This window comes from Pteropus vampyrus, unplaced genomic scaffold, assembly GCF_000151845.1.
Source record: "Pteropus vampyrus isolate Shadow unplaced genomic scaffold, Pvam_2.0 Scaffold78, whole genome shotgun sequence".
NCBI lineage: Eukaryota > Metazoa > Chordata > Mammalia > Chiroptera > Pteropodidae > Pteropus > Pteropus vampyrus.
Genome location: NW_011888859.1, coordinates 1683719 through 1694442, shown reverse-complemented (window position 1 = coordinate 1694442; position 10724 = coordinate 1683719). Strand labels below are relative to the sequence as shown.

Genomic DNA, 10724 nt, shown 5'->3' with positions numbered 1-10724 from the left:
GGTAGCCAGGACCGTGTCAATCCTGAGTCCATGCCGTGACCATTGGTAGGATGTGCCCCCTGAGCTTTGCACCCAGGAGCCATTGTAAAACTGTCATTCACTGACGGACACTCAAGCGGATTCTATCTTGTATCTGAGAGAAAGGTGACTGGGTTTTAGGTAATACTTCTTGACATGATTGTTCAAGGCCAATACCTTGAAATATCCTGAGCGCAAGGCACAATTTATATTTATAAAGCTAATTAGAGAAGCCTTATCTTGAAAAGAATTATGACTCACGATAAACATTGCAACTTAGGCTTTCCATCCTGATCTATAGACTGTCTTGTGGCATATGGACATAATTTTTAAATACACTTTTTTTCCCAAACAATACAAGGTAATGCACCTAAAGGTGCCTTCACGAACTGAAACATTATTCAAATACAGGTACTATTCTTATTATAATTAGTGGAATATAGGTATTAGTATTAAGAGCTAACCATACTGGAAATCCTCTTAAAAGCATTTGTATGACCAAGAGGAAAGTGGTTGTATCATGACTAGATTTTCACTCGAGGGACAAACACTGATTTATAGAAACTGTAATAGCAACGGTGATACCAGTTTTATGCGATCAGAAATAAATAGAAAGGCTGAAAATACTTTGGCTATAAGGCATTTTCTCCAGAGCTCTTGACCAGAGAAGCCCATCCGAGTCACCTGGGGAGGAGCAAGGGGGGAGGTGGGAAGAGAGTGAGCAGTTGGCACGTGAGGTTTGAGAGCAGTGATGCTTTAACAGTCATAGTTCCAGAATCACCTCGTTAACTGTTTGAAAGTAATCGAGCTAAATACTTGATGACTTTGCGTGCAAGTGGTCAGTCTGAGAGCATTCGATTGCAGATCGTTGCCTTGAAATATGTCACATTCCCAGAATTTTAAAAAGTCACGTTGCGCTTGACATTTTTAAAGCAGATACCTCTTTAATTAATCCAAGTTGACATCTCTGAGATTGAAGGATTTTGCTTATCTGCCATTCATTTATATCATGAGCGGTGTCAATAAGGTGAACACATGTCTTGAACCGAAAGGCAGGATTTATGGTCTAAATGCAAAACTGAATTTTGAATAAGGGCCATGCTAGACGTCACCGATCATGTGCTCATTGTCCCCATCTCCTCTTTTTAGAGCCATCTATGCAGACTCGGCCATGGCAGGCCCTCACCAGCCAGTAATCCAATCATTGAGTTTTGCTGCTATTTTTTTTTGTAATAATAGTTAAGAAATACTATGTATCTCCCCCAAACTCCTGCTCTCACCCTGCCCTCACTTGGAAAACACCTTCCAAAACTAATTTATCTGTCCCTGCCCTGTGACCTCCACCAGCCTCCTCCGTGTCCTCGCTCCATCATCTACGTTCACCTGTAATTTCTCTCCACCTTTTTTGCTTCTGTCTTTGGCGTCGTCTCCATGGTTCCTTGTTCTCTGCTTAAAAATGTTCTGAAGCTATTCTAAATATTAAATTTCATTAAACAAAACAAACCAATCAATTTTGCATAGTCGCTGGATCACTCTACAGGTTCCATACCGTATTCATTCAATCTTCACTACCTAATTTTTTTAAATAACAAACAGTGTTCACTTACCATTAAGTTTATTTCTTAACCCAAATGCAGTCAATTTGTTTTGTTTCCACAGCCCCTGATGAACAACTGACTTAGGGTCAGCAGAGCCCCTCTGTTAGGTCCTGGGTCCTCTTTTCAAGCCTTGTCATACTGTCCTGCTCAGCATGTGAGCATGGAGACCAGCGGCCTGCATAAAGCTCACCTGGAGTGCTTGTTAAAAGTGCAGATTCCCTGGCCACGAGCACAGAGTTTCTGATTCAGTAGGACTGGGTTGGGATCTAGGAATCTGCATTTATATGAGGCAAACCAGATGAACCTAATAAAGGAGGCAGATTGTACTTTAAGCAACACCTTTTTTAATGAATATATTTGACATATATCATTGCGTAAATTTAAAGTATACGACCTGTTACTTTGACATTTTTACATTTTTTAATATGATCGTCATTGTAGTGATATTTATCACAGTACATAATTATAGTACAATATTATTGGCAATATTTATTATACTGTGCCTTAGATCTTTATGGCTATGTACTACTTGTTGCAAATTTTACCCTTAAACAACATTAATCTTATCCTCCCCACCAAAGCTTCCTTCTTGAATTTTTCCTGCCTTTAGTTTTAAGCTATACTTTCCTGGTTCATCTCCTTCCTTTCTGATTACTTTTTCTTCATCTGTGATTCCTCCTCTTTAAACAGCTTTTTAAAATTCATATTTATTAGTTCACACTCTTTCATAGGGGATCAACTCTACACCAACAGCACCTAAACCAATGCAATCAACTCTAGCCTCTTCTCTGGACCTAAGAACTATATTTCCATGTCTACCTGATCCTTCAGACTCATCATACCCTAAACTTAATGTGCCATTAATCTCAAAGACCTGCTCTTCGTCCCGTACACTCTGAGGCAGCAGCATCCATCTAGTCGCCCAATTGGAAAACAAATCTTTAACTCCTTCTGCCTCGCATCATGCCAATTTGTGAATTTATCAATCTAATTCTCACTTCTGCTCTGCTTTCCAAGTGTAGGCTTCGATGGAAGCTGTTTTGACTCTTCTGTTTACTTCCCGAATGGGCTCTCACAAGAGCCTTACTTCACAGTTACTCAAAATCGGAACCGATCTTATCATTTTTTTTTTGCTAATAAGTCTTGGCAATGTTCTTATTTATTTTTAAAACTGCATCCAACCCCATTGTCTTATTGCTACAGAATTTTCATAATCCTACACTAGTCTACCCCTCAGTCTTATCTCTTACCTCTTCTTCATCTCCCTTCTGCCACCATCTTCCACCCTCTCTACCCCCATCTCCCTAGAGTAACAACGCTATTTGCCTTCAGAATCTCTGCTTTTCTTCTTCATGTTTCCTAGGTCAGAAATATTCTGCTTGGCTTGTATCCACCTCTCAAGATGCAGCTCAAATGTTAGTTCTTCATTTCCCTGTTTTTATCAGCGTTTAAGCTCCTCAATGGCAAGGATGAACCTTTAGCCATCACTGCATTTTTGTCATCTTGCACCATGACTACCTAGTACAATAAATGTCTGTAGAAGGAATAAAGACATGAACAAATGGTGAATGAATGAATGAATGAATGAATGAATGATTATCTGAATGTGGCCAGACAGAATTGGTCACTCCTGGTTTATTAGTCAGAGACTGGGTTCATTTCTTTACTTTATTTCTTACCAGACTGTGTTATATTTCATTGTTAGTAAGTCCATATTTCTGGACAGAATTGTACATTTCATCAGGAAAATAAGTCTTACTTATTTCATCTGCCCAGCATCTTACACATACGGTTTCACACATGATTGTTAGATAAATGGCAATCTTAAACAAATGGGTATTTACTCCTTTCTGAAAAGAATTTTTTTAAAGCATGCTGTGTAGTGAATACTGGACTGAACTAGGCTCTGCAGGTAGAGGATTGGATAGTGGTCGGCCTTGTAACTGCCCTCTGCCACTTACAATCTCCCGGGTCCTCAGGTACCTTTACTGTGATCTGGCAATGGTAAAACTCAAATTGCTGAAGTTCAGTGATAACTCACTAATAGTTCACCTTAAGTGTGCTTTCTTCTTTTAACTGAATTTCTGCCACACGGGTGCCGAAATACATCCCACCAGGGCCGGCCAAAATGATCAGAACTGTGGATGTATAGTCTGTTTGGTGACAAATCATTGGAAATGTTCATTTTTTTTCCTCCCAAGAATTCTTCATAGGAGTATAAATTAGTAAATTGTTTGTAGAAATAACAATTTTTGTTTCAACCATGAGGTTTCTGTCCCAGTTATATTATGTATGGCTGTGTTGAGTATGATCATAGCAAATATTTATTAACTATTTCCCACATACCATGCATTATTCAACTCTTAATTCTCACAAGTACTCTTACTTCACCTCCATTTTATAGATGAGGAATCGGAGACACAGAAAGGTTGTACAACCGCCCAAAGTTAACGCAGCCAGTAGGTGGCTGAGCTGGGACGCGCCTGGCAGTTTGGCTTCAGACCCAGTGCTTGCTGCTGCTCAGGAGGGAGGCATGAGTGAGGCCGCTCGCAGAAGCTGATGTCGCCCCTTGTCTGTCCACAGGGTGAAGAAGCTAAAGGAGACTCTGGTCGCTGTGCAGCAGCTGGATAAGAACATGAGCAGCCTGCGGACGTGGCTGGCTCTCATCGAGTCAGAGCTGGCCAAGCCGATAGTCTATGATTCCTGTGACTCGGAGGAAATACAGAGAAAGCTTAACGAGCAGCAGGTAAAACTTAAAACAATTGAAGAAAGCAAATAGGCTCTTGAATATCTGTTCTCTTGGCCAGGATAGAGGGGTGGGTGTGAGATGGTAAAATTGGGATGGAAAATCAGGAGGAAGCTAGGCAGGTTTAGTGAGAAAGGGAAGGGGGCCTTGGCTAGGCAAGTGTTGGGGGCAAATAGGTTCTATGTCACCACAGAGTTGACTCTTAAGGAGATATGCCATCGTAGGGTCAATGTTGTTAGTTTACCAAGGTCAATGTTGTTGGTCCACCAAGGTCAATGTTGTTGGTCCACCAGGAAGCCATCCTAAGATGGTAAGTTAGGCTGAGCTGCAATGATGTATCTAAAACAGTGCTGACAGTTTTGTTTATTTATTTGTGGGTCCCTAGCCCGCTGCCATAGATTTAAAAAAGAGCCTTCCCCTCACCTACATGTAGTAGTGTTCAGGGAAAGATTACAGCGCACACTTGGAGATTTTAGAGTCTAAAATTTTGTTTTGCAAGAAGAATTGCATGACCTGCAGACCACACACCGTGAACTCACCTTCATGTGTGCTGCAAAGACAGCACATCGCACCAGCATACAATACACAACTCAACAAAGCAAAAGAAGGTGGCCCTGAAAAATACAAACGGAGGGGATTTTCACCTCCCACGGCCCTTGCTTATTCTTACTAAGCATAGCAGACTCCAGTTGTCAGTACCAAATACCATAAACCCTCTAAAGAAGTATTGTCACTCCACCTTTAGATTGTCCTTGAAAATCCTATCCATACTCTGCTTACTTTTATTATATTTAGGCCACTGTAGCCAAGTCGCTTAAAAAAATGTCTAAAAACTACAAACAGACCTATTTCTATAATCCTGTGAAATAGTTTATATACTTTATTTTACAAACTATTTAAACCAATGAGAATAGGTATTAAAATATATTTTTTACATTTAGGGTTACTTTAATATTTAATTTATCATTTATTTTTTTTAATTGTTAGAATGATATTTTCAATTGTAAGATTAACATACTCTGATAGACTCTCTGATATTTGAAATTCTGATATCAAACTGTGGTGTCATAGTTGGCCCCCCAGTTCCCTAGATTCTCCTGGGGAACATGGTAATGATATCTACATGTGATAAAAGTTAAAATCTAATGACTGATATAATTTAGCAAATATGAGACCATCAAAATAGTATCTAGCTAAATATGGCAAATCGATTAGATGTACTTACAGCCCCATCCACTGCTAAACCTAAATAAAATGATAGTAAAGTGGAAAAAAGGGTCAAAACTCACAATGGCAAAGAGAACAGGAGACAAGATGATAGAGATGACAGACATCCAACAGAATTTTGGAAGATAGAAAGTGGATAGATGACTCGTGATGGTGTTAACAGAGGAATGATGGAGAAAGCTCATTCATGCCACAGAGTTCAAGGAGCCTCAGGAAGTGGAGATATCAAGTCCATAGGGCTTTAAAATGGAAGATTGCTTGAAAGTCTGAATAAGGAGGGGTTAGACTGCAGTTGCCCGCTAAGCCCAGCTAGTCAGGCGACTCTGCCTCATTTTCCCCAGAAGAAGACCAGAAGATTAGTCTCTGGAGCAAGCAGACCAGAGGGACTTAGGACATGAGGATACAGGACACCATCGAGGCTGGAGCCACTATATTAAAAATAGAGATTAAACAAAAGGCTCAGGACCACAGATGTGACTCCCACCCCACTGTACCAGCTCCCACAGTGTCACTAGCCAGGTTTCTATAGCAGCCAGGATTCATATAAGAGTTTTCAATTCCAATTCAATTATTCCTTAGAAGCACCCCCAAAAAGAATAAAGAAAATGGACAGAAAAAAATTATGAAAATTGTAATATAAAAGTAATGTTAAAAAATATCTAAAATTTAAAAATCAAGAAATAGCAACATAAAAAGATGTCCTACTCCTTTACTTTGACAACTATATTTCTATAACATGAAATGGAAAAATGTGCATATAGTTATATAACAAAATTAATTAGAAATATAGAAGTAAAAACCGAAAGACAGAGTTAAAGAGATGGAAATGGTCGTTTCAGGGCACTGCTTCATTGGAGGCTTAATAGTAGTTGTTGACTTTTAAATATATTAATATATGTTTATATTGCCTTTTAATTAACTTTTAAATTAAAGTTTAAAAAAACATACACAGTAGTTAAAAGTATAGATATCCTGGGTTCAAATCTTGGCTTCACCACTTTTCAGCATGACCTGGGGCAAAGTAATAAAGTGTTTTAATTCTCAAATTCTTTATGTGTAGAAAGCATAAGAATTCCTTATGTATAGAATTAGAGAACATGGCTCGTAGTGTTATTGTAAAAATTAACAAGAAAAGCATTTAACACAGCACCCAGCACAAAGGGAATACTGAGCAAATTTTATTTTAATCATACTATAATTGCTACAGTTTTCCTTTATAGGAAATGTTTGACCATGATTCTATAAAAATTATAGCATTGAGAATCCATGTTGTAAAAGACAGGTATAAATAATAATCTGTCTCCAAAGGGGAAAAATTCGGACAAATATTTAAGTAGATTAAATTGATCAGAAATGCATTTTCTTCAGTTTCCCTATGTGGAATTTCTACGTTTCTCTTGTCAGTCTACAGACGTAATTAGGCAGAAATGTATGTAGACTTGAGATGGCTTTGGAGGATATTTTGTCAAATTTTTCTGTGTTATAGATGAAGAAGAATAAATACAGAGACACTAGATGACAATTCGAAACCATTACCAATGCAGGTTAAAGCTGAGACTGAAATCTTTATCTGTATTAGGGCACTTATATAAAATTATAAAACGCCTCAAACCTTGTTTCCTATATTAATTATAACAAGAACTTTTGAGCCGAAGCACAAAGGAATTTTTCTCCGGTATGTATACTGTGGGAACTTGGTTGAGCTCCTGGAGGTAAACCTCACAAAATTGTGCCCCCACAACCTTAAAAAAAAAGTAGAATTTTTAACTCTTGGGGTTGTCCACACTGCACTTTCAGCAATCCATCAGTTACAGCTGTGGTTTTCATACCCCAGCACTGGTTCCCACAGTGGCTCCCCCGACTGTCTGCTCCAAGGTAGATTCAGAAGTATATGGAGGAGCGACATCACCAAGATGTCAACAGAGGTTATTTTTGACTATGTCCCCTTCACGAGAAGACCAACAAGCAACTATGCATAGACAAGACACCATTGTGAAAATCCCAGAATCCAGGTGTGTGGCTGAAGCATCCCCCTGGACCACAGAGACCAAGAGGATAGAATTAGAAGAGTAGGAGGAGCGGCTGCCTCTGGCCACATCGCCCCTCCCCAGGCTGGAACATCATCGCACCAAGAGGCCCCCTTGGGCCTACATCATCAAGAAGGGTCCGTGGGCCTAGTTTCTCCAGAGGGAAAAGAGAAGCCAAGGTGATCATCCAGCTCCTCCAGTATTGTGGGGCATTTCCCAGGAGGCTCTTGGGTCTCATTTCGTGGGGATCACTGGGGGAATCTGTGAGGCTTGACCACTGGGGATCAGAGAAAGACAAAGAGGGGTGAGGCTTATGGCAACCAGCACTCAGATCTGGGTGGACTGCATTCCTGCTTGGCAGCTGTGCCCAAACAGAGAACTCAGCTGGCCTCTCTGCCCATCAGCAGAGCTCAGCCAGTGGTTTCTGTCGGCCTCAGAGCTCAGCAGGCAGTTCTGCCTGATTTGGGTCTGCAGACAACAGACAATGGGCCATACTAGCCTTGGAGTCTTTCCTGCCACCCTGCCTGGGAAGGGAAATAAATTCCCAGCTCTGCCCAATAGCTGAGCATAGCTTAAATCTGGCCCCACCAGGAAACCTGCCCAGAGAACCCAGGCAGCCACACAGTGCATTCATCAGCCCTGCTTGGGCAGGAAGCCAAGGCAGCTATTGACTATAGCCTCTGGCCCCACATAACCAGGGAGCCTGAACAGCAACCCTGGGCAAACTCAGAGCCCAGGTTACAACCCCATCCAGTCATGGAGCCCAAACTACACCACCGTTCAACAGTAGAATCTAACCTAGGGCCTTGTCTGATTGCTGAACACAATCTGCAACCTTACCCAGTCAGGGAGCCCAGCCAGAGACCCTACCCAATCACCAAGCATAGCCTACAGCTCTACCTAAATAGAAGGCCTGGACAGTGACCTAGTTTGACCATGGAGCACAGTTTCTAGCCCCACCCACTGCTAGATACAGCTAGAGGCCCCTCCTGACCAGAGAGCTCAGCCAGTAACCTTGCCCAAGAAGGGAGTACAGTCAGTGGCCTACTTGATGGCGAAGCCCAGACTGTGGCCTCACCAAATCCAGGGCACAGCCTGCAGCCCTGCATGCTCACAGAGTACAGCCTAATGGCCAGTTCAACTGCAAAGTCTGCCTATGGCCCACCTGACCAGAGTCCAGCCAGCATTATCTGGTCTGAGAGCACAATCTGAGACCCCACATGACCAGTAGCGATTATAGATCCCAGCCTACAGCCCTGCTCAGTCATGGAGTCCAACCACTGGCACTGCCCTGGCAGGGAACACGCCCTGTGACTTTGCCCAAAGAGGGGTGACTGCAGAGCCCAGCAGTGGCACTCCACCCCCACCTCAGAACACAGAACGTTTTCCAGGATAGATTATATGTTAGGCCACAAAATAAGTCTCAACAAATTCAAGAAAATAGAAATTATATCAAATACCTTTTTCAACCACAATGATATGAAACTAGAAATCAATAACAGGAAGAAAGCTAGAAAATTTACTAATACTTAGAAATTAAACAATACACTTATGAACAACCAATGGATCAAAGAAGAAATCAAACGGGAGATGAAAAAAATATTTTGAGTCAAACAAAAACAGAAATACAACACACCAAAACTTATGAGATGCAGCAAAAGCAGTTTTAAGAGGGAGGTTTATAGCAATAAATGCCTACATTAAGAAAAAAGAAAGATCAGTTAATCAAAAACCTCCCAACAAGAACAACAACCAAAAGTCCAAGACCAGATGATTTCACAGGTGAAATTTACCAAACACTTAAAACAAGTCTTTTTCATTCTTCAAAAAACATTGAAGAAAAAGAAACTCAGATTCATTTTATGAGGCCAATATTACCCGATGCCAAAGTCAGATAAGGATACCACGAGAAAAGAAAACTGCAGGCTAATATCCTCAATGAATACAAATGCAAAATTTCTCAACAAAATCCTAGAAAACCAAATTCATCATTGCATTAAAAAGATCATACACTGTGGTCAAATTGGATTCATCCCTGGGATGCAACAATGGTTCGACATATTAAATTAATAAACGTGATACATCACATTACTAGAATAAAAGATAAAAATCATAAGATCATCTCAATAGATACAGAAAAAGCATTTGACAAAATTCAAATGACGAAAACTCTCAACAAAGTGGCTATAGAAGGAATGTACCTCAACATAATGAAGGCCAAATATGACAAACCCACAATTAACATCATATTCAATGGTGAAAATTTGTAAGTTATTCCTCTAAGATCAGAAACAAGACAAAGGGTACCCACTCTCACCAATTCTATTCAACATAGTACTAGAAGTCCTAGCCAGAACAGTCAGGCAATAAAAAGAAAGAAATGACATCCAAATCAAAAAAGATGAAATTGTCTGTTTGCAGATGACATGATCTTATCTATATATACAATTTTAAAGACTCCAAGAACTGTTAGATAAAAAAACAAATTCAATAAAGTTGTAGGATACAAATTCAATTTACAAAATGCAGTTGCAGTCCTATATACTAACAATGAATTATCTGAAAAAGAAATAAAACTTCCATTTATAATAGCATCAAAAACAATAAAATACTTAGAAATAAATTTAACCAAGGAAGCGAAAGATTTGTACATTGAAAACTAGAAGACATTGAAAAAAGATATTGTAGAAGACACGATGTCTTTAAATGGAAAGAAATCCAATGTTCATGGTTTAGAAGAATTATGTTGTTAAAATATGCATATAACTAAAGCCATCTATACATTCAATGTAATCCCTATCGAAATTCCAATAGCAGTCTTTACAACAATATAACAATGTGGAACCACAGAAGACCCCAAATAGCCAAAGCAATCCTGAAAAGAAAAACAAAACTTGGTTATAAATTATATTGCAAAATGATGATAGTCAAAACAGTATGGTACTAGCGTAGAGGCAGACCAGTGGAACAGAATCAAGAGCCCACAAATAAACCTGTGCATATACAATCAGCTAATATTTGACAAGAGAGTGAAGACTACTCAATGGGGAAAGGATAATCTCTTTTAAAAATGATGTTAGGAAAACTGGATATTCACATGCAAAATAA

The 10724-nt window shown here is 39.8% G+C and overlaps 1 protein-coding gene across 1 annotated transcript in view; it reads left to right on the top strand.

The window, feature by feature from the left end:
- LOC111741446 (nesprin-1-like) overlaps positions 1-10724 on the top strand; it is a 137943-nt gene that overhangs the window by 92688 nt on the left and 34531 nt on the right. Inside the window, exon 36 of the mRNA XM_023532163.1 lies at positions 4200-4362. Within this exon, the coding sequence (XP_023387931.1) occupies positions 4200-4362 (163 nt within the window). The remainder of the gene's footprint in view (positions 1-4199; positions 4363-10724) is intronic.